Source organism: Hippichthys cyanospilos, chromosome 20 (assembly GCF_059441005.1).
Source record: "Hippichthys cyanospilos isolate Australia breed blue-spotted pipefish chromosome 20, RoL_Hcya_1.0, whole genome shotgun sequence".
Lineage (NCBI taxonomy): Eukaryota > Metazoa > Chordata > Actinopteri > Syngnathiformes > Syngnathidae > Hippichthys > Hippichthys cyanospilos.
This window is the reverse complement of record NC_142388.1, coordinates 7,460,625-7,483,886: the sequence shown is the minus strand read 5'-3', so window position 1 is coordinate 7,483,886 and position 23,262 is coordinate 7,460,625. Positions and strand designations below refer to the sequence as shown.

The window sequence follows — 23,262 nt, the reverse complement described above, 5'->3', positions numbered from 1 at the left end:
TGTCTAAGGTCAACGGATTCACACCTGCTCCAATGGACCTCCACGGTGTCACGTTGTCTCGAGAACTGCAGGTTAGCACAACAAGCTTCTGCTCACAAAATCACACATGATGATAATTCTCCCTAAATCTGGATTACAGAACTTTTAACGACTAATCGAAATTTGTCGACTATTTGCCAAGGCAATTCTCATGCTTAACGTACACAACCTTTTGCCACATTTGATTATCTGCAGGGCATGGTTGAGGTGATTGCAGAAAATTATCACAACATCTGGGCCAAGAAGAAGAAGAGTGAACTCATGAGCAAAGGTATGCATACATTATAATCATCGTGATATATAATAATGTGGATTATGAATTGGATTTGTCCCACCAGGAGGAGGGAGCCACCCGCTGTTGGTACCCTATGATACCCTGACCGCTAAAGAGAAGCACAGAGACAGAGAAAAGGCCCAGGAGCTCTTCAAGTTCCTCCAGATTAGCGGCTACGCCATAACAAGGTCTAACTTAATAATAATAAACAATGTGTTTTATTTCTTTCAACGGGTAACCAGTTTAACTAGCTATCTGAAAAGTTTGCAATTTGAATGTTTCATAACACAGAGGTCTAAAAGACATGGAGCAGGAATCTTCCTTCATGGAAAAACGTTTTGCCTACAAGTTCCTCAAGACGCTGCTGAATTGCGTCGACTCTGCTCAGGAGTTCATCGCACACCTCGGTGAGGTTTTGCCATTTAAAATCCAGGTGAACTGGAATGGAACGGTTTCTAAGCATGGCCGTCCACCGTCTCTTCTAGAGGCAATGGCCACGAGCGGAAAGACCGACAAATCACCTCATGACCAGGAAATCAAGTTTTTTGCAAAGGTCTGAGAAGACATTCGCAATGGGCATGGGACTAAAGAAATGTCACGATGTGAAATCGCAATATGCAATAAGAACCCTTGTGTGGTATTTTGTTGAATCCTTTGATCCTTACACCGAGGGCATTTTACATCAAAGGGAAAGAACTGAAAGAAGACAGTAGGGAGCTGAAATTTCACCCGGATGGTGTCCCATTAATGGCTCAAAGGAGTCTGTGCTGTGTTCAGGTGTTGCTCCCGCTGATTGATCAGACGTTTAAGAACCACTGCCTCTATTTCCTGTCCACGCCCAGCAAGAACCTAAGCAGCTGCGGCTATGCCTCCAACAAAGAAAAAGAGATGGTTACAAGGTACTGTGTTGGGAATGTTGCATTTGTTCTCCAGTTTCATTGCATGAAAAGATCTCTTCCGTGATTTTCTCTCTCGTTCTTTTCTTTGATAAATATCCTATTTCATCCATTTTTTTCCAGCCTTTTCTGTAAACTGGCAGCTCTTGTCAGACACAGGATTGCGCTCTTTGGTAAGGCTATCCTCTTTCACCGTCTGTGCTTTGCATTGTATCGTCATTTATAATATGACAGTATTAGGCTTTAATAACATTTGTTCATAGAGAAATGACCAAAGATTATACCATCAGGGGAGCCGTGTAAATATTACTCATTTAACTCATTCAATCCCAGACATATTTTTAACTAAAGTACAGGAATCATGGCTTAAAGTAATTAATTTATAGTACTTCATAACTTAAATTCATTGATGACTTTAGTCATTAAAACACTAGTTATCCATTGCTTTTTACCCAAAGTTATCCATTACTCAAGTACCCAATTAAGTAGGTAATTGACTACTTTTATTTTGTACCCACCATTTTTAAGCCTCTGAGCCAAATACTTGAAAAAAAAATGAAAATAACATAAATTAGTACCTAAGGTTACATTTCTGTACTCTTAAATATATATACATATATATATACATACACACACAAATACATAGTATATAGTATACATAGTATATATTCATATATGCACATGCAAACACATGTATAGATATACACATATAGACATAAAGTATGTATACATACACATACAGTGATAATATATATCAAAAAGTCAACATTGCTCATTTGCATTGCGCTTCCTTTCTTAGTGCACCTTTTTCCTCATCCGTATTTCTTCTTACTGTTTCCATTTATCTTGTGTGATATGAGGAGCTCCACTGTCTGGAGCTATGATTATTGAGCCTAAAAAAATATAACTTTGAGGTAACCCTGAAATGAGTGTGGAGTGCCTGAATATTTGCAAAACAATAATAATATTAAAGTGAACACAAAATATACACAAATATAAACGTCAGAATAATCCTTCCCTGAATCGCTAATGAGATTTGGTCTCGCAGGGAGTGACTCCTCAATGATGGTGAGCTGCCTTGATATTCTCACTCACTCGCTTGACACCAGGTGTGTGTGTTTCAAACGGATCTATTTCTCTTTCTCCGCTGGACAATATACGAGTATCTGCATATAATCCTGCCTGTCCTCTCCCAGGACAGTGATGAAGTCAGGTACGGAGCTGGTCAAAGCCGGATTTCGGACCTTCTTTGAAAATGCGGCGGAGGACCTGGAGAAGCTTCTGGAGATGCTCAAACTGGGCAAGTTCATGCAATCGCGAGCCCAGATGAAGAGCGTCAGTCAGAGCATTCACTACGTGACCGTGGCGCTTCTCCCTATCCTCACCGCCTTATTTGACCACATCAAAACTCATGATTTTGGAGTGGACTTGCTGCGTGAGTTTCTCTTTCCTTGTCTCACCCTCCAGCAGCGTGCGTTCATCCGCCTTGCATTTAGAATGGGATTTGTGTTTCAGTGGATGACGTTCAACTATCCTGCTACCGAATCCTAACTTGTTTCTACTCCCTGGGTACCGGAAAGAGCATTTTTGTGGAAAGGTAGAACTCTTGATCCATTTTGTCAAAGTTAGATGAATCTCCAGTAAGATGACAATATCCTCCTAAGACCCAAATGGTCATTTGTGTCCCCTGCGGTGTCATTTTTGTCAGGGAGACAGCAAAGTTAATTGCATCCCGTCATTGGAAAGGTCAGGATGTTCTCTACTGAGCAAGCGGGGATTTAGCAGGGTAAAATGAATAAGTCAAAAGAAAAATGTCCACTACAGTGGACTCTTTTAGAAATTGAAAAACGTTTACCACGGAGAAACCCTGATATCAAGCATTTGGACAATTTAAAATAAAGAAAAAAGTATCCAAAGATTTGACGATTGGAAAATAAGAATCAATTACGGTATTTGATAATGGATTAGTTATCAATGAATCATTGCACCTGTAATAGGAACTATGTTAAAGTGAGGAAATGAGTTTCAGTTTGATAAAATGTGTTTTGTTGTGACACCTATATTCATTTGCAAATCTTTTGTGGGGAGTCACAGCAGCAATTTTTTGCCAAAAAGTCTATGTTGACCGACGCAAATCTTGTAAAGTGGCGTTCATTGTTTTCAATTTTAGATGGCCCATACACACTGTCCATGCTGCCTTGCAGGTATCTACCAGCACTTGGTGAGAGCCTGGCCACTCTCGTGGGCGCCATGCCTGTGGCTTTTCTGGAAGCTCATCTCAACACCCATAATCCACTCTCTGTCTTCAACACCAAGACACCACGCGAGCGAGCCAGTCAGTGTCCATTTCGATACATTTTCACACTTACTTTTTCATACATGCTTTTAAACGACAGTCTTACCTCTGTAGTTCTAAGCATGCCTGATACGGTGGAGGAAATGTGTCCAGAGATGCCTCGTCTTGACAAGCTCCTGAAGGATGTCAACGATGTCTCAGAGACTGGCGCGCGATACAGCGAGATGCCGCAGGTCAAAACATGGCCGTTTTGATTCATTACAAAATATAGATATTAAGCAGAATCCTTCAATTCACTGGAAAAGTAACAGTGGTGGTCATTGTGAAGTGTCATGCATGCACAGATTTGCACTAAATTAAATTTTTAAAGAGGAACATAAATGACCGTGATTCAGGAATATAAATCGCTTCGTTTCCATGACTACTATTGCTTTTACTTTCTTTGGTGAGTCAGATACTTTTGGATCAACCGCAGGGATGCATGACGTCTTCTACCCTTTTTGGTGCATTACCACCACCTACTGGTCATTTGCGGTAGCACAACAAACGTATTTGCAAACCGCCAGTAGAAAGTAATTAAAGTAAAGGTGCATTCAGGAATTCGTGATAAATAAAATCCATATGTGAAAAATAGCTATCGAGGCGTTCCATCATGGTTGCAATTACGGGTATGGCCTAAAAATGTCGTTTTGCAAGGAACTTGGAACGTACTAAATGATCGGGCAAGTCACCGAAGTGAAAACTTTTTTTTTTTTTTTTTTTGGTGGTGGTGGTGGTGGTGGGGGGGGGGGTATATAGTCTGTAAAATAGGGTGTTACACTTTATTTATTTTAGAAATTAAAATCACAGTGCTTGTGTAATAACCTGTACTTTGCATATGTATCAAAAGCAAACTTATGCGACAGCCATAGACGCACTGAGGCTTTTCCAAGAAAAAGTTCCTGATCTTCTCTTGCAGGTGATTGAAGTGATCTTGCCCATGTTGTGTAACTACCTCTCCTACTGGTGGGGAAAAGGTCCAGAAAACCCACCTGCGAGCGGCGAGTGCTGCACCATGGTGACATCAGAACACCTCAGCATCATTCTCGGGAACATCCTTAAGATCCTCAACAACAACCTCGGAATTGATGATGCCCCCTGGATGAAGCGGATTGCGGGTGAGGCATACATGAAGAACAATCTGTCAATAGCAATAGTCTGAAGCAAAAGATTAGAATTCCCTTTTTGTGTCTAGTCTATTCTCAGCCAATCATCAGTAAAGCAGGAGCCGGTCTGCTCAGAACTCACTTTTTACCAACACTTGAGAAACTGAAGAAGAAGACAGTGAAGGTAGAAGCTGTCACCGGTGTTTTAATGGGCCAGCCCAGATGATCATTTACGTCAATGGCAATGAATGACTTAACAGGGTTGAAGCAATAAATGATATGTTTTAGGTTGTCTCTGAGGAGGAATTATTGAAGGCTGATGGCAAAAGTGACAACCAGGAAGCAGAACTTCTCATCCTGGATGAATTTGCTGTGCTCTGCCGAGACCTTTATGCATTTTACCCCATGCTCATTCGCTATGTGGACATCAACAGGTACATGAGTCATTTGTTTACAATTCATGGCTTACTTTTGTAAATTGCTTGTTGTATTTTATGCGCTAATAATTCTGGTTCCTCTTTTTTGTCTCCACCAGGTCGAGGTGGCTTAAGGAGCCTGATACAGACTCCACAGAGCTCTTTAGGATGGTGGCAGATATCTTCATCCTTTGGTGCAAGTCGCATGTAAGTCACATATTTAGCAAGTTGCATCATACGGCACATTATATCCTGACAAAACCTGCTTGATAATCATTTTCTCTCTTTGCTGACTTTAGAACTTCAAGCGCGAGGAGCAAAACTTTGTGGTGCAGAACGAGATCAATAATTTGGGCTTCCTCACTGGAGAAGGCAAGACGAAAATGTCAAAGGTAAATATAAAGGCTAGTTTAAAAAAAAAAAAAGAATTATTTTATATATTTTTTTCCTCAAATTAATAGAGCTGCGACAGAAGCACAGAAATCAACAAGTTTGAATGATTTAAAAAAGACAGACAGCAGACAGACTGAAACTTTATAATAATTATATTCAAAAAGAGTGAATGCAATGATTTCGGCGGGTTTTTACTGCGTTATTTGCTATATACACTTTAAAAAGCTTCCACTTGGAAAGCATATTCTCAAATCACCCTTGCTGATCTCAAAAAATGTGTTAAAAATTTGTGACTAACACATTACTATCATTTGGAAAATAAAAAAAAAAGCAATCATCTGCTTATTCTGATTTTCCAATTCGCTATAAATTTGGTATTCAATATCATCAACATTTCTTGACAGATCCAAGTCATTCCCACTTAAATATGTTCTATAAAGTCACACATGTGGTGCTATTAATTTTCTCATTTCTTACTTTCACAGTTTTCCCACAATTCAGTATTATTCACCCCCAGAATCCCTATTCATTCCCAATGGGAAATTCAAAAATCTGTTCCTATTCAAAATTCACAATCTTCAGCTCATCTAGTCCACCTTGGCAATAATTTTTAATATTTCCACAATCCCACGCACCAGATTCTTCATTTTCTCTAATAATCCCACTGTTTCTCATCGGTCATGTTCTTATCTAATAATAAACTGCTTTTCAGTCAGGTGGCGACCAAGAGAGGAAGCACAAGCGTCGTCGAGGAGAGTACTACTCCATCCACACCTCGCTGATTGTGGCCGCGCTGAAGAAAATGCTGCCCATCGGCCTCAACATGTGCACCCCGGGGGACCAGGAGCTTATCTCTCAGGCTAAGATCCGTTACAGTCTGGTGGGCCTACCCCTTAGCAATTTTGATCATTTATATTTGATTTATTTATTAAGGCAATGGACTCAGTTGTTGCTGTTCTTTTTGAATCCACAAAACAAGCTATATATTCTCTTCTGGTCTTAGAAAGACACTGACGAGGAGGTGAAGGACCACTTGCGGCAGAACCTTCATCTGCAGGACAAGGTTAAGTTTCTTTAACACTTTGAAATGTATTTTAGCCTGAAACTTCAAATCAGCATTTCACGGGCCACATAAAATGATGTGGCGGGCCGCAACAGGCCCCCGGGCCTTGAGTTTGACACCAGTGGTCTCCTGTCATAATCACGCATTGCTTACGTTGCGGTAGTCTGATGATCCGGCGGTCCAGTGGCAGTTGAACCTCTACAAAGATATCGCAATGAAGAGCGGTGAACCAGTTAACCCAGAACACACGGTGGATCGGGTTCAGAGCATCTCAGCCGCAGTTTTCCATCTGGAACAGGTAAAAAATTAAAAAAAAAAAAAAAAATGTATTCATGTTCACATTTTCGCTTTTTAAAACATACAAACAACCTTCTAATCAATTTAGTAAATTTGAAAATTACCTTGGCAGTTATGCTATTGGGCTCACTATTGTGTTTTGATTTTGGTTCCCAGCAACCAAAACTGAAGCAAATGTTCAAAAACTTATCTTCGACAGCAAATGTTCTCTAATGCTGATAGCCCTCCATCAAAGCCAACGAAAAATGATGAAATCAAAATAAAACGTCAAATCATGTCTCAACCAACATCAAAACAATGATTAATTAAAAAAACAAACATATTCCATCGCTGATTGAGGACGCGAAGAAAGCGTTAACGAATTACGCTGTCATCTTGCGATAAGTCAGAACGCTCCAGCCGCTAACTACGTATGCAGTACACGTGGTGCATTCAAACGCAAACCGAAAAAAGTCCTTCAATATATGAAACGTAAATAACTGGTAACATCTAAATCACGTCCAAATCTCATGTTTAGAATAGCTAATGGAAATTTAAGGCAATTATTCGGAATGTGTTTGAATTGTTTCTTCGCACGCATGGTAGAACGATTTGCTGTTTTTGCTACGCAGGTGGAGCAGCCTTTGAGAAATAAAAAGTGCGTATGGCAGAAGCTGCTGTCCAAACAACGCAAACGGGCTGTGGTGGCCTGTTTCCGAATGGCGCCCCTTTATAACCTACCTAGGTAAGAACCTCCCCGCTTTCCAAGGGACAACGTCAATAATTTCAATATCGGCAGAAGTGATTGACCTTAAGTGAAATATTTGTTTCTTCTCAGGCTAACTTTAAATAACGAGCAATCCCCAAGTAGCCGTGGTGGGAGATTGGACATTGTGTGGCCATGTAAAACCTCATCACCTCCCTAATGACGTGATCTCCTTTGTCTTGTTTTCTTGCATAATACTACCTCACCCCCTCCCCTCAGATACAAAAATAATAATTACTTCCTGAACGGATATCGGGAGGTTTGGCTGGAAAGGGCGTTCAAAGCCTACAGCTTTGACCGCTTGTTCTCTCTGCTGACGGTAAAGTGAAACCAATGTTTCATCCGTTCAACCCTCTCCCCCCTTTCCCGCAACCGATATTTTCAGCACTGTTGATTCTGATTGGTCAACTGGAATGATTGAAGTCATTGTTTTCGAAAAGTTGCAAGTGTCCCTTAAGAAGTCAATTAAAACTGAAAAAGGAACGAGTTAGGAAGCAAGTTGATTAAAAATGGATCTATTGCTATCAGTGGAACACGACGTCTATCGCCGTCAATGGCACTGAATGTTTTAAGTTTCTCGTGAAGAACACAACCTGTGTTTACTATACCCCCCCCACCCATAAAAATCTAAATTTTTCATCACTTAACGTGTAAAAGAGGTCAACCGGGATTTGCTGGTGTCCTTTAGTGTCTGCGTGAATATGAATGAATAAAAATTGGTTCTCAACCTTTTTTCAGTGATGTTCCCCATCTGAAATATCTTTTTAGCAAAGTACCCCTTAACCAGTGCAAAGCGTTTTTGGATTAAAAACAAACAAACAAAACAAATAGCAAAAACTTAAAATATGCCATCAGTGTATTTAATGAAACTTTAGACCCTTTCAAACGTCATTTGTATTGGTCCACAGAAATATTATGAACCCAAAGTGTCCTCAATCTTCTGTTTAAAATCTAAATGAAAATACAGGAGTCACTATAACAAGTTGGCTACTAAGTTGCTTGATTATCTAATTAATTAGCTCTTAATTTGAAAAGCATACTGCTCCTGTCACAACATTAAAAAAAAAAAACACATAATTTGCTGATTCTTGCAAAATCCCCGTTAAAATATCACGTACCCCCAATTTTAGAATCACTGACTTATTAGTATCAGACTGAACTACTTTCAGTCTCATAAGAAATCAACTGTATGCATTAGAATTGTAGCTATAAATTTAGCTTGGATTAAATTCTGCACTTTTTTTGATTTGTGACATATTTGTAATATACATAAAAACGAATACAAAATAGTTGTCCTTGAATTCAGCATCCTGAATCAAGCAACCAAGGATTTTTCCCTATCATTTTTCGGACAGACCTTTGTTTGGATTCACATCGTATGGGACCACATTAGTGACACTGCTCCCGATTTTGCGGCTTCCAATTTGCATACTGTTGGATTTTTCTTTTTCAATCTGATTGATAGATTTGCATTTGAACTTTTTTTGAACACGTGACCAGTCAGAAAAGCCAGTGGGTCCCACGCCGCCCTGCCTGAGATGCACCATAGTGGAAGCTCTCCCTCCCCCTTTACATCTCTCCTTCCTACCACCTCCAAAACCTCACCAGAACCCACCCTAATACCACTCTACGTCCCTCCCCCACTCCCTTCCATTCCTCCCCAATGCCCTCCCCCTTTCCCAGGCATCGTGCTATCAACCTCTTCATCCCGGCCTATCAGAGAATGTGGATAGAGGCAGAGGAGTACTCCTTTGAGGAAAAGCTAGTTCAGGATCTGGCAGTAAGTACTGGGCGGCCCCCGCCCGTGTCCCGCGTCGGTACCCCTCTGCCAGCCCTGCCCGCCGATCGCCTCTTTAGCTCCGTTCCCGTCGAGTCCTGGGAGCGCACCTTGGCGGGGATCCCGCCCAAAGCATCCCTTACTAGGTGCGCCAAAACCTTCAAACGGAGATCCGTTCGAGGTCAAAGACTGCATGAGCCACTCAGGAGGCGCGGGGCGATTTCTGCCGCCCGCAGCTCTAGAAAGCCGGGCGATAGCGTTCTGACAGCTGCGGTAAGGAGGGCCGCTCGCTAGACGCCGTCGCTCCGTGTTCGTTGGCTGTCAGATCCGGATCGGACCCATCACTTGTTCTTTGGCTGTTTCTGTAAGTCGTGACAAAGTAGGCCCTGTGGACGTGACGTCAGTGGCATGCTCGAAGATCACATTTCACACTTGAGCTCAATATAAACCGCAGGTGTGGAACTCCAGTCCTCGAGGGCCGGTATCCTGCAGCTTTTCTCTCCCAAACACACCTGAGCTCCCCCAGAACTTACTAATGAGCTAATCATTTGAATCAAGTGTGTTGAGGAGAGAAAACCAGAAAACCTGCAGGATACCGGCCCTCCAGGACTGGAGTTCAACACCAATGAGTCGCCAGCAAAACTCAGAAGAGTCATCGCCGCGGTGTAGCGTTTTCATTTGTCGATATGATGATGGAAAGGTTACTTTTTAGAAGGACCCGGGGGAAGAATCTATTTAGTTTTGGCGCAAATCTAGATCAAGTTTGGGACATTGTCAAGTTCATTTTTCATGTTCAAAATCACCAGATGGCTGTTTGCTATAACATGCATGCGTGTGTCATTGTGCCCTCCCCACAATTCATCAAGACATGACAAATCGCATGCTTCATTTCGGCGTTCAATGGTCCAAACATTGAACGCGCCCATTAATCGAGGAGTTCATAGGATATAAAAAAAACAAAAAAAAAAACACAAAATGATTGGCATTGACAAAGCTGATTGTTGACACTTTTTGGATTATGCAGAAAACGCCCATGAAAATTGTGGAGGAGGATGAAGAAGAGGTGGCTGAAGTCCAGCCAGACCCTCTCCACCAACTCATCCTCCATTTTAGCCACAACGCTCTGACGGAAAGAAGGTGCTGTAGAACATTATGGAAAGTTGTTTTTTTGCAAAGTTCTTTGCATTCTTACCTGAACTTCTCTTTTTTTTCCAGTCACTTAGAAGAAGATCCTTTGTATATCGCATATGCTGACATGATGGCAAAGGTCGGCCTCTTACACCGTCTACAAAGTAAGAAGAAAAATATGAACGAGCTTTGAATGTACATTTTTGTATTCTCAGAGCTGTGCGGAAGATGAAGAAGAAGAGGATGAAGAAGAGAAAGAGAAAACGTTTGAGGTGCATGCCATTACGCTCCCGCGAGATGTGCACGAATGATCCCATTTCACCCATCCAAATATAAGATTGGCAAATCTCGCCTTAGCCGACTTATGAAAATGTCCTTTAGCAATTGTCTATTTCATGTCCATCAGGAAAAGGAGATGGAGAAGCAGAAGATTTTGTATCAGCAGGCTCGGCTTCATGCGCGCGGAGCAGCTGAAATGGTCTTGCAGATGATTAGCGCCAGCAAAGGTAAACAAAAATGCACTTTTTCTAATTCTTTGTTATCTAACCAAACAAATGATCTTTCATCAGGACACCTGGGCCCAATGGTGACTTGTACCCTCAAACTGGGGATTTCAATCCTGAACGGAGGCAACGTGCAAGTTCAGCAAGTGAGAGCGGATAGAAGTATCGACATCCATATTGCATGAGGAGCGTTCCTTGCTTTAACTCTATTCAATTTGACCCTTCCCTCAGAAAATGCTCGATTACTTGAAAGAGAAAAGAGATGCGGGCTTTTTCAAAAGCCTCTCAGGACTGATGCAGTCGTGCAGGTATAGCTTGCCTTTCATTATTCACACGCTGAAAAAAAAATAATACTCCGGTGTGTAACTTGTGGGTTGATTTCTGTTAGTGTCCTGGACTTGAATGCTTTTGAGAGGCAGAATAAGGCAGAAGGACTCGGCATGGTCACAGAAGAAGGTTCAAGTAAGTCCTGATAGATATGTCATTTCAAATTCGGTATTCAAATTTAATGCTAATTTTCGTGTCGTGTCAGTATGGTTCTCTCGGTTTACAGTTTGGGTTACTGTGACATCAATGGAAGGGTCTAAAATGGACTAGTATTAAATGAAAAGTAAAAGTAATCGAGTGCTAAATTAATTGCTTACTTTAGTAGTGTCCACATTTCTTCGCTAATTGAAATAATTTTAAGTGCTAACGTCTTACAAGTAAATACCTACGGTAATTGATAAGTACTTAGATACCTAGAGTAATTGATTACTTCATGAATAATTGTGACTAATTATAATTAGTTACTTTGATGACCTAAAGTAAGTGCGTAATTCATTATATGATTACGTACAGTAGTTCATTTAGTATCAGTCATTTTAAGCGATTCCTTTAGCCAAACACTTGAATAACAAAACGAAAAAGCTTTAAAAAAAAATACGAATAAAAGTACCGGATTCCTAAAAATAAACGTAAAAAAAATGTCTTTGGGATTGAATAGGTTAACTCATTCAATCTTAAATAGATTATTTGAATTACTAAAGTAATTGATTGCATCTAGCAAATAAGACTGAGAAATAATTGTTTAGCATCCACAGCCACGATTGCACAGGGCTTAACCATTTTGGATCATTTTTTGTATTCCACATCATTCTCACAGTATTTTAGCCAAGAGATGGCACACTCCTGTTTACATAACAAAATTGTCGTGCCAAGTTGAACTTTGACATATTGTAACCACCTGGGTGAAATTTCAGCTCCCTGGTGTCTTTTTTTTTTTTTTTTTTGACTTGACAGACCCCTGATGTAAACTTGTTTAAAGGAGTTCTAAATTGAAGGCCTCGGCTTGCTTTTGGGGTGTATATGGATGTTTGGTGGTTAGAAAAAGTTTCTTTTGCATGATCCAGCAGGAGCTCCACAAAGTGTTGTAAAGTGGATTCAATTGGTTTGAAACCAAAACAATTGGCCAACCTGATCATTTTTATTTAAAAAAAAAAAATGCTTTTCTCTCCAACTTACAACACAGACACTCTTCACTTGATGTTTTTACATCGACGTGAGTCTTTCATTAGTTACTCCCTCGTCTCTCCATTTTGGTGACAATTTCTTCGAAAATTATTGGACCGGTTGCATATTTCGTAAACAGAATTGTCAGGGTTAGATTTGAACTGCATGGGCGTGTTTCTCCAATGTATTTCCATACTTCTTTGTATTGTAATTCACTGTCTCCTCTTTTACATGTCTTCATATATTGTGTGTCTCTTTCCTCTCATTTAAAAAACAAACAAAAAAAAAACATCGATGGCAGTCCACACCGAGCGGGGTAAATAACAAATTAAGAGCATCTTCATATGCTAATGCTTCCTAATGAACGTTTCCATAGCGCTTTATACTCACCTGACGCATGGCCAATGATTGATGCCGAGACACCATTGCTTTGTGCTATTTCTGTTCCCATTCTTATTATTTGAACATTTATCTCTGCAAACAGCTTAATTATCCTTGATTATAAGGACGGATTCAAGCAGAGGATGCGCGCTCTAAATTCAGACGAAATGTATCCTAAGACATATAGCTTTGCTGGACGGATGATCTCATCGGAATTTGAAGTGAATGTTTGTATCTTTGTGCTTTCTCAGCTCTTATTTAAAAAGATGAATCCTTCAAGTCGTATCCAGACCTGCATGTCGAAATGGCCAAGCTTCCTCTCGTTTATAGAAAGCGTTATAGAAGCGTTGAATTTTAATTCACGTAAACCAGAGGTGTCCAAACTCATTCTTCCCAGGGCCAAATTCAAACGAATTTAAGGATGCGAGGGAATATATATATTTTTTTAACTTTAATTTATCAAGCACACCAAAATCACTCATTAGCATATTTTTTTATATATTTTTTTAGTAGTTTCTTTTTTCATTAAAACTGCTTTCTAAATACTGTATCTTTCTACAATGCAAATAGCTTGGGATTTTCAAACATTTTGGAGTGGTCAGCGAGCCTTGTGACCCTCTTAATAGCAGCCAAATTCCATCTCTACACACAGAACTAATACAGGAGCAATTACTTTCAAATTGTTCATGTGATATTTTTACATTGTGTACCTTGACGTAGATCCAAATGTTTGCAGTTTGCTTATAAAAATGACACAAATTTACTCACTACTGTGTTAGGGTTACAACATATAAAACATACTCATTACTCAATTTTTAGAATATGCTGTGGACCACTTAAAAATGGACGGAAAAATGGCTGTAGTTTGGACACCGCTGATGTAACCAGATTTTGTTGCTTTGGATTAATTTTCCAACCTGCAAAGGGCACTAAGCTTTGAATATTTTTGAAAATGCAACCTCTGTTGCTTGCTTTGTATGCATCGCTTCCTAGGAAATTCTTACATTTAGAATTTAAATAAAGATTCATCTATGTGATGCCTCATCAACACAATCTTTTCTTTAAAGGTTCCAAGGTGTTATTGAATGACGAATTTACAAAAGATCTGTTCCGATTTTTGCAACTTCTGTGCGAGGGGCACAACGGAGGTAAATGAGACTTTTTTTTTTCATATCTTAAATAACTTAACTAAAATGTAATGCATATTGGCTCTTTCTACAAGAGTTCCAGAACTTCTTGAGAACTCAAACAGGAAACACGACAACAGTCAACATTATTATCAGCACAGTTGACTACTTGCTTCGCCTTCAGGTGGGTTTAGTGCACAAATTAAGAAGTACAAACAAATATTATATTAAAAAAAAAAAAAAAATCCTCTTTTTAGGAATCAATCAGTGACTTCTATTGGTACTACTCCGGCAAAGACATCATTGATGAAACTGGCAAAATTAACTTCTCCAAAGCGTTATCTGTGGCCAAGCAGATATTCAACTCACTGACTGAATACATCCAGGTAACAAATACTAAGCAAGATTATGGGAAATGCACAGCGTATTTTTCGCACTATAAGGCGCACCGGATTGTAAGGCGCCCCCCAATTGATGACTTATTTCAAAACTTTTTCCATTTATAAGGCGCACCCTCAATTAAGGACATATTCTAAAACTTTTTCAATCACAATATAGCAATACTCCAAGTAATAACAATAATAACTGAAATACCTCTAAACTCTCAATAGCGTAATAACTCAGTGTCAATATGAGCAACCTTGTTCAACTGTAAACACGCAAACAGGTTAAGCTAACTTTATCACTTCATTCCCCATCTACGAATCCCAATCTCGATATTGATCCATATATAAGGCGCACCTGATTATAAGGCGCACCATCCGCTTTAAAAAAAAAAAAGTAGGCTTTTAGGTGCGCCTTATAGTGCAGAAAATGCGGTACCTTAATTATAATGGACTGTATTTGATGTGATGTATATCCTGTGCCTTTTTCAGGGTCCTTGTATTGGGAACCAGCAGAGTCTTGCTCATAGCAGATTGTGGGATGCGGTTGTAGGCTTCTTGCATGTTTTCGCCAATATGCAGATGAAACTGTCTCAGGTACTCAACTGTGACCGTCAATTTATGGAACAGTTCTGAAATGAAAGGATGTGATTCAAAGGCTGTGCTCCAAAAGAATTTGAAAAACAATAAAATAACGGGAGACAGAAGAAGAAGCTATTGATTTTGAATTTGAACTTGTATTTTACTCTGCAGCATTCTGCAGTTTTAATACGAGCTCATTTCTAATGTCGCTGTAGGATGCCAGTCAAATTGAACTGCTGAAGGAGCTCATGGATTTGCAGAAGGACATGGTTGTCATGCTGCTGTCCCTTCTAGAAGGTAACAGATTGACGCTTTTATGGACTGAAATGATGGTTAGGGTTTAGTTCACGCAAGTGTGCATTTCCTTCTCAGGCAACGTCGTGAACGGGACAATCGGCAAACAGATGGTCGACACACTGGTGGAGTCCTCCAACAACGTGGAGATGATCCTGAAATTCTTTGACATGTTCCTCAAGCTGAAGGACCTGACAACCTCGGACAATTTCAAGGAATACGACCCCGAGTGCAAGGGAGTCATCTCAAAGAAAGAGTTCCAGAAATCGATGGAGAGCCAAAAGCAGTACAGCCAATCGGAGATCGACTTCCTGCTCTCCTGCGCGGAGGCCGACGAGAACGACATGTTTAACTACAAGGAGTTTGTGGAGCGATTCCACGAACCGGCCAAAGATATCGGCTTCAACGTGGCCGTCTTACTGACCAACCTGTCCGAGCACATGCCGCACGACGCCCGGCTCGCCACCTTCTTGGATCTGGCCGAGAGCGTGCTGAGCTATTTTGAGCCTTACTTGGGACGGATCGAAATCAACGGTAGCGCCAAACGCATCGAGAGGGTCTACTTCGAGATCAGCGAATCTAGCCGGGAGCAGTGGGAAAAACCGCAGGTCAAAGAGTCCAAACGCCAATTCATCTTCGACGTGGTCAACGAGGGAGGGGAGAGCGAGAAAATGGAGATGTTCGTCAATTTCTGCGAGGATACCATTTTCGAGATGCAACTGGCGTCGCAGATTTCCGAACCGGATGCGGTGGAACAACCGGAGGAGGAGGAAGAGGAGGAGGTATTGACCATCTTGGATGAGCTAACCGGAGAAGAGGACTCGTCCGAGTCCCTCTCGGCTTTCGCTTCCGCCTGCCGGTCGGTCAAGAAGAAGTTGCATCACGTACGTCAAATCGTTTCCGTCAAAAACATTCGCAAGAAGCTCAGGAAACTCAAAAAGCTGAGCATAAAGGAGACCGTCGCGTGCTTCATCTCCTTCTTCTGGATGCTCTTCACCGGCTTCTTTAAAGGGATCGGTAACCTCATATTTGGGTTCTTCCATATCATCTGGTCTTCCATGTTTGGCGGCGGTTTGGTAGAAGGTGCCAAGAACATGAAAGTGACGGATATCCTGGGAAATATGCCTGATCCAACTCAGTTCGGCATTCACGGAGATATCGTGGAAGGAGAAAAATTAGAGGCTATAGAGTCTTTGGGAAGTTCTGACGCGACCATGGTTCCTGCGGTAGAAATAGTTGAGGTTGACATTATGTTAGACTTGCTGAACGTGCCCAAGAGAGAAGGTGGGAAGTTGGTGGAGCATGGACTAGGAGATGTCTCGGAGTTCAACGCCGAGACCGTCGCCACGGACCACAAGGTTTGTGGACACTAATTCAACGAATGACTTTTTTCCATGTGAGAGGCATGCTGGATAGTACGAAGATTGTAGACAGGGTCAAAGGCATTGCAACTGGCAGAAGTGCAAACACGGAATTGTGGCAAACCATAAAAAAAATAAAAAAAATAAAAATAAAAAAATACTATTAATACTTTTGTTGACTGGCTGCTCCTCATAGCGCCTCCTGGTGGCAACACTTTCATTGCATGGTGTCAATTTGCAGCATGTTATTGTATTTTTATTTTGGTGCGAGTTTTTGTTTGCATTTGACTTATTTTAGGTTTGTGTGTTATTTTTGTGATTGCATTTTGCCGTTTTAGTTTCCAGATGTTTTAATATTTTTTTTTGCATTTGTTTTAAGTTTGCATTCATGTCTTCTGAATGTGTCTGCAGTTTTGTTTCCAGCTTGTTTTTGCATTTGTCTTGTTTTAAGTTTGCGTACATTTCATTTTTGTAATGAAATCCTTTTTTTACAGCACTTTCTTTTCAATGTGTTTGCATTTGTTTCATTTTATTTGCATCTATGTCATTTTTGTGATTGCATTTTATTTTTTTTCAGTGTTTACGTTTTAATAAGCTTGCATTTTTGTTTACAGCATTTTTAATCTGTTTTTTCATGTTTTCTTGTAAATTTGCTTAAATTTTATTTCTGTGATTTAATCCTATTTTTTAACCGACTTTTTTTTAAAGTGTTTGCATTTTCTTTTTGTCAGTTGATTTTTGTTTTTTTGTTTGCAGACTTCTGTTAGTTGCAGTGCATTCACCCATTGTGGCTACTGTAAATTACTGCACATTAAGGGAAAACAAACCAGTAAATCAAATGAAACAAACTTTTTTTCAACTTCAATTTGACATTCATACATAAAGCGCGCTGCTGATTTTGAAGAAAATAAATAAATAATCAAATGATTTTAGGTGCACTTATAATTTGAAAAATATGGTAAATCAGTACATCTACCTGATTTTTTTTCCCCTCTACGATTTAGAAAACCGCTGCCAAGGCCGACGAATCCCCTGAGAGCGAACCTGAGAAAGCAGAGTGAGTTTCAAAGAGGAACAGTGTAAAGTACAAAATGGTGTTGGATTATGACAGCAATGATTATACAGCACAGAGAACCAGGAGAAGGAGGACCAACCCAAGAAAGAGGAAGCTAAGGAGCCAGCGGCCGAGGAGAAGCCCAAAGCAAAATCAAGTCGACCCAAAGAAGCTTCTCCTGCGTTCATGTCCAATGTCTTTTCCGCGCTTGATGTCTATCTGACCAAAATGCTGGTGAGTCAAGACAACACAAAATACTGTGCTCTTAAGATTATTTTTTTAATACAGTATATTTTTTGATTTGTGGAGGTGATGCACCATCCTACTGGTGTCAAACTCAAGGCCCGCGGGCCAGATCTGGCCCGCCCCATTATTTTATGTGGCCTGCGAAGTGCGGATTATGACTTCAAGTATCTGGCTAAAATGCAAAAATTTCAAATTTTAACTTTTTTCTGCTACCCATCCCAGTTTTTAGCATCCTCTGATTTTTAAATGTGTGTGAGTGACATCCCTGCAGCTCATGCAGGGGTGTCAAACCTACGGCCTGCGGGCTGGTCCAGGCCCATGAACGGGATTAATCCGTCCTGCCAAATGATCGTATAAAGCATAAACATTTGCTGAAATGTTTTACTATTACTGGTAATGTTACGACAAAAAGATTTTTTTGCCCCAGTGGATCTCTTATATATATATATATATATATATATATATATATATATATATATATATATTATATATATATATATATCCTACCTACCATTCAAGGATGGTGCAAAGAGCTTAAAACGTGCTAGTCATTGTTAAATACAATTTTCGATTTTTATAATGTCACAGTGGATCTCATACTTGTATTCACTTGTATCCTAACAGAATTATCTGGCTCGCAACTTCTACAATCTGCGTTTCCTGGCTCTCTTTGTGTGTTTCGCCATTAACTTCATTCTGCTCTTTTACAAGGTAACTAACTACAAAAGCAACTTAAAAAAAATAACGTTTTCTTCCCATCACTAAACAGCTAACGCAACATTTGTTTACTTTCTTTTTTTTTTATATTACTTGAGGTCACTGCAGAGGAAGAGGGAGACGATGAAAAGCAATGGGAGGAGGATGACGAGGACACGCTCTTCGACATGGACGAGTTTGTCCTCCAAGAGAGCACTGGCTACATGCTGCCAACCCTGCGCTTCCTGGCCATATTCCACACAGTCATCTCTCTGGTGTGTTTAGTGGGATACTACTGTCTGAAGGTGGGCATCGCGACGACTTTACTCGCAGAAGCTACATTTGTGTAAACTCGAACAGGGCAGGTTGAATTAAAAATATACATAAGCTTTTTCCTGCCCCTTCCAAGTTTTAAAAAAATGGCATCGATAGCACTCCTTGGAAACAAGTATGATGTATTTAAAGTAGCTTTGATGGTTTGCAGGAACCATTCCAGGCCGTTTGTTTTTGTGACCCCCTTGTTTCAACTTTAGGTTCCCTTGGTAGTGTTCAAACGAGAAAAGGAGATAGCCAGGAAGCTGGAGTTTGATGGTCTTTATATCACAGAGCAACCATCCGATGAGGACATCAAGGGCCAGTGGGATCGACTGGTCATCAACACCCCGTAGGTCAAACCGCCTATTTTTACCATATCCGTTTTCTACTCGCATAGAGGGTGTCAATAAAGTCTGTCTACAAGTTAACATGTTATATATCTGTCATTTACTGTACAATCGCCAAACTCAAGTCACAGACTCAAATGCTGCATTCAAGGAAGGTGGGAAAATGTATCCCGCTCAGTTTGTCCCGGTTCTGACGCCAAAGCATTCGAATCCAATATAAACAGCAAAGATAACGATGCGGCGTTTATTTGCGATTTTATTTCCTGACTTTGTGAATTGTTTTGAGGTCAGAAAACTTGGAATTCCCATCTTCCTTGCATGCAGCATGACATATTTTTGCAATTTCAATTCTAGGTCATTCCCCAATAACTACTGGGACAAGTTCATCAAGCGCAAGGTGAGTTTGATGGATTAGGCGATAGTCTAAAACTTAAATATTTGGAAAAATGTTCATTGTATTGAATATCTGGACTTTTAAAAACATGAAATTACATGTTTGGGATTGGATGGGTTATTTTGATAGCTAAATTCTTTTTCATGTCCAACTAATGCTTTTAGTGCTAAAGGCTCAGGTAATGACCAATCACGGTATAGCTTATGAATGTCACATGACCAACAGGTGAGCCATGATTGTTTGTTACCAGAGTCCTGAGCAGAGGTGAAGTCAATTTTCGTCGAGCGCAAGTAGAAAAATGTATTTTTATAGGAATATAATTGTCATCTAATATATATCAGACAAATTAACATTTTACTGCTAAAAATGGTAAAAAAAAAGGAACATCTCTTTAATCATGTACAAGCTACGAATGTTAACGTTAAAACTCATTTTGAGTATGATTTTTGTCTGAATATTTTCCACAGGATTTTCAATAAGACAAAGCTTCAAAAACATATAGATTAAAAAAAAGACATGCTCCTGTATACATGGCCTATCTCCATGACATCAGCGACTGAAGCGCTTCACCTGTGTGTGCGTGTTTAGGTAATCAACAAATACGGGGACTTGTACGGAGCCGAGCGCATCGCCGAGCTCTTGGGCCTGGATAAGAGCGCTCTGGACTTTGACCCCACAGTGGAAACTGTCGAGAAGGAGGCTAGCCTGCTCTCCTGGTGAGAACACAGCTGCTGTCTCACATTTTTCATTGGTGATATAGAAATTATAGGCTGAAAATGTTAAGTGTATGTGTACGATTGTGAATATCTGTCCGGTAATGCATACTGCTGTAGTCTGCAACATTTTTGGGGGCGTTGTACATTTTAAACTAAATCTGGAGAAAGACCACAATCAATTGTTGTCTTTTATTTTAACACGCTCTAGATGCAAAACTAGCTTTTGCGTTTCTGTTCACAGGCTCAGCTCCATTGACACTAAATACCACATTTGGAAACTGGGAGTTGTTTTGACTGACAATGTAAGTATTTGGGAGAACAACTGCGTTCCTTAGATGTTCCTTCCTTGGACATATGTACACAAGGTGTTTTTGAGTATAATCATGACGTATTAAGCGTCTTTCTTTTACAGTCCTTCCTGTATCTAATCTGGTACACCGTCATGTCCATTTTTGGACACTTCAACAACTTCTTCTTTGCTGCCCACCTGCTGGACATTGCCATGGGCTTCAAGACTCTCCGTACTATCCTGTCTTCAGTCACGCACAACGGCAAGCAAGTAAGCGTTGCCACCAGCAGGGGGAGCAGCAGGAATTCATTTTAAACTGCTCATCTGATCTGTTCCGCACCTTTCTTTTCAATCCTCAAATCTTTAATCGCAGCCACTTGTTTCAACTCTGTTTCAATTAGGCTCATTGGGAATTGATTGGAATCGAATGGAAGTATGTGCATGAGGATTACACTATTAATGAATTTGCGCTTGGTATAGTATATATGTCAGATAAATTAAAGAAAAAAATGACCTTGAACAATCAACACATTCAAAGTGGGGAATGTTAAAGGTCATTTATATAAATGAGTTTCTTCTTGATGTTACAAAGGAATAAAGTTTAGAGAAATATGGTTAATCAATTGCTTTTTCTTTTAGTTGGTGCTGACTGTGGGTCTGCTGGCAGTGGTTGTGTATCTCTACACTGTGGTGGCCTTCAACTTCTTCAGAAGGTTCTACAATAAGAGCGAGGATGAAGACGAACCCGACATGAAGTGTGACGACATGATGACGGTAAGACACCTCCACAAACTTTAGAAACACAAAAGATTTAAAGTACTGGAGAAAAAAAGCGGTAATTTGTAGAATAAAGCAGCACAAGGCCACATTTGAAAAAGACTGGCAGGGCTTTAATTTTGAATGGAAGCAAAGTATGCAGGCAATGATTATTTTGGAGGAATTATTGCCTTGCGGAGGCTCAACAGAATGAGAAATTGCTCCTGCTTGTTTCTAGCCACCTTGAATCTTATTTAACAGTGTCCTGTTTTTCATCCGCCTTCTTGCAACAGTGCTATCTGTTCCACATGTACGTGGGCGTGAGAGCTGGGGGTGGTATCGGAGATGAGTTGGAGGACCCAGCTGGAGACCCCTACGAGCTTTACCGCATCCTTTTCGACATCACCTTCTTCTTCTTTGTCATCGTCATCTTGCTGGCTATCATTCAGGGTATCGTCTCATTTTAAGAATAATTCACAGATGGTTAAAATTCATATTTGACTTGTATGTCAATGACCGTCACTTTTAAGTCTATCGCCGTCAATGGCAGTGAACGAGTTAAGTGTCGTGCCCCCTCCCCAAATTGTTCCACCCTCCTGCAGGTTTGATCATTGATGCATTTGGTGAGCTGAGAGACCAGCAGGAGCAAGTAAAGGAGGACATGGAGGTAAGAGGTGGTGGACCTGAACTCAAACGTATCTACCCAATTTCGTAAAAGAGGATGCTCCCAAAATACCTTTTGTACATGCGGTGAATTTCACCCCTCTCATGGAGCTAATACAAGGCAAATGAAATATTAATTTGCTGCAGTGCAGTTGTACACCTATGCAAACAGTGAACGCTCCAAGGTTGCGCGCAGAAGAATTGAATAGAAGACGGCGTTATTGTCACTGGTACAGAAATGATGAAAATCTGTTTGGATTTGCCTCACAATTAGAAGCGCTAAAGATAAAGATAACAATACACAATATATTGAATATATTAGGCACTGGAACCCTCTTACAAGGTTTAATAACTGCACAAATTTAACCACTATACTGTGTAAAAATGCAAAAACAAAGAAAACAATCTTACCATGTGGCGGCGTTACCAGCTGTTTAGGAAAACTCAATATTTACACATCACATGACCTGATGGAAGCACAGTTTAAAAGTGAGGAGGCCTGCTGAAGCTTAGGCCCAATGGCAGTGCTATTTTTTTTTGACGTGAAGGAGGCAAGTGAAGAGGCCTTGCTGAAGTAAAAGTAGAAAAAAAAAAGGAATGTGGTTAACTTTTTTTCAGGGACCCGGCTAATATGGATTTTTTTTAATTTCAGCTCAATAATAATACCGATTGTTGATTCACTTGACAGAGGCACGGCTCTTAAAAGTAAAGAAGCCTGCTGAAAGTATTCAATTAAAAAAAGCTACTAGTTCATTTTTGGACAAAAACAAACGTCCACTCCATTGGACACAAATGGGTTTGCAGGATATGTATTCAGTCATTATGGACACTCTTGAAAATGGACAAAGTTGCCCTATCACACAATACATGCTCTCATTTGTTTTTTTTTGTTTCCTCCCTCAGACCAAATGCTTCATCTGCGGCATCGGGAACGATTACTTTGACCGGACGCCTCACGGTTTTGAAACTCACACCTTACAGGAGCACAACCTTGCAAACTACCTGTGAGTGCTGCAAAAATACATCAATCCCACAAGTGTATCTGATCAGCAGCGCTGCTCACCGCACTTCCTCTCTGCAGGTTCTTCCTGATGTACCTGATTAACAAGGATGAAACAGAACACACAGGCCAGGTATGGGCTGATGACTAGACGGAATATTTCTATTTAAATAATAATACGGTGAGAGCTATTTG

The 23,262-nt window shown here is 40.3% G+C and overlaps 1 protein-coding gene and 1 long non-coding RNA gene across 3 annotated transcripts in view; one reads left to right on the top strand and one right to left on the bottom strand.

Moving 5' to 3' along the window:
* ryr3 (ryanodine receptor 3) overlaps positions 1 to 23,262 on the top strand; it is a 77,219-nt gene that overhangs the window by 52,310 nt on the left and 1,647 nt on the right. The window contains exons 57-106 of one of the 2 annotated variants that reach the window (XM_088403467.1): positions 9 to 71; positions 235 to 310; positions 378 to 501; positions 605 to 720; positions 799 to 866; positions 1,091 to 1,212; positions 1,333 to 1,382; positions 2,258 to 2,318; positions 2,406 to 2,644; positions 2,725 to 2,806; positions 3,414 to 3,544; positions 3,620 to 3,738; positions 4,464 to 4,662; positions 4,740 to 4,834; positions 4,939 to 5,084; positions 5,186 to 5,273; positions 5,366 to 5,458; positions 6,172 to 6,339; positions 6,463 to 6,522; positions 6,686 to 6,820; positions 7,431 to 7,543; positions 9,248 to 9,344; positions 10,366 to 10,478; positions 10,557 to 10,608; positions 10,685 to 10,741; positions 10,876 to 10,975; positions 11,039 to 11,118; positions 11,204 to 11,280; positions 11,361 to 11,434; positions 12,765 to 12,779; positions 13,912 to 13,992; positions 14,067 to 14,155; positions 14,229 to 14,357; positions 14,847 to 14,951; positions 15,152 to 15,233; positions 15,309 to 16,588; positions 17,596 to 17,648; positions 17,717 to 17,879; positions 18,516 to 18,602; positions 18,707 to 18,892; positions 19,121 to 19,251; positions 19,604 to 19,646; positions 20,232 to 20,359; positions 20,601 to 20,661; positions 20,772 to 20,918; positions 21,288 to 21,422; positions 21,698 to 21,854; positions 22,007 to 22,071; positions 22,971 to 23,071; positions 23,149 to 23,200. In XM_088403467.1, coding sequence (XP_088259593.1) covers positions 9 to 71; positions 235 to 310; positions 378 to 501; positions 605 to 720; positions 799 to 866; positions 1,091 to 1,212; positions 1,333 to 1,382; positions 2,258 to 2,318; positions 2,406 to 2,644; positions 2,725 to 2,806; positions 3,414 to 3,544; positions 3,620 to 3,738; positions 4,464 to 4,662; positions 4,740 to 4,834; positions 4,939 to 5,084; positions 5,186 to 5,273; positions 5,366 to 5,458; positions 6,172 to 6,339; positions 6,463 to 6,522; positions 6,686 to 6,820; positions 7,431 to 7,543; positions 9,248 to 9,344; positions 10,366 to 10,478; positions 10,557 to 10,608; positions 10,685 to 10,741; positions 10,876 to 10,975; positions 11,039 to 11,118; positions 11,204 to 11,280; positions 11,361 to 11,434; positions 12,765 to 12,779; positions 13,912 to 13,992; positions 14,067 to 14,155; positions 14,229 to 14,357; positions 14,847 to 14,951; positions 15,152 to 15,233; positions 15,309 to 16,588; positions 17,596 to 17,648; positions 17,717 to 17,879; positions 18,516 to 18,602; positions 18,707 to 18,892; positions 19,121 to 19,251; positions 19,604 to 19,646; positions 20,232 to 20,359; positions 20,601 to 20,661; positions 20,772 to 20,918; positions 21,288 to 21,422; positions 21,698 to 21,854; positions 22,007 to 22,071; positions 22,971 to 23,071; positions 23,149 to 23,200 — 6,288 coding nt within the window. Of the gene's footprint in view, positions 1 to 8; positions 72 to 234; positions 311 to 377; positions 502 to 604; positions 721 to 798; positions 867 to 1,090; positions 1,213 to 1,332; positions 1,383 to 2,257; positions 2,319 to 2,405; positions 2,645 to 2,724; positions 2,807 to 3,413; positions 3,545 to 3,619; positions 3,739 to 4,463; positions 4,663 to 4,739; positions 4,835 to 4,938; positions 5,085 to 5,185; positions 5,274 to 5,365; positions 5,459 to 6,171; positions 6,340 to 6,462; positions 6,523 to 6,685; positions 6,821 to 7,430; positions 7,544 to 7,783; positions 7,884 to 9,247; positions 9,345 to 10,365; positions 10,479 to 10,556; positions 10,609 to 10,684; positions 10,742 to 10,875; positions 10,976 to 11,038; positions 11,119 to 11,203; positions 11,281 to 11,360; positions 11,435 to 12,764; positions 12,780 to 13,911; positions 13,993 to 14,066; positions 14,156 to 14,228; positions 14,358 to 14,846; positions 14,952 to 15,151; positions 15,234 to 15,308; positions 16,589 to 17,595; positions 17,649 to 17,716; positions 17,880 to 18,515; positions 18,603 to 18,706; positions 18,893 to 19,120; positions 19,252 to 19,603; positions 19,647 to 20,231; positions 20,360 to 20,600; positions 20,662 to 20,771; positions 20,919 to 21,287; positions 21,423 to 21,697; positions 21,855 to 22,006; positions 22,072 to 22,970; positions 23,072 to 23,148; positions 23,201 to 23,262 lie in introns of both variants that reach the window. The other variant, XM_088403466.1, reaches the window with a different exon arrangement.
* LOC148407151 (uncharacterized) lies at positions 6,675 to 14,929 on the bottom strand. Its single transcript, XR_015863820.1, has 3 exons — positions 14,794 to 14,929; positions 10,534 to 10,626; positions 6,675 to 6,811 (listed from the first exon to the last, which is right to left on the bottom strand). It is a non-coding gene; the product is annotated as an uncharacterized LOC148407151 (long non-coding RNA).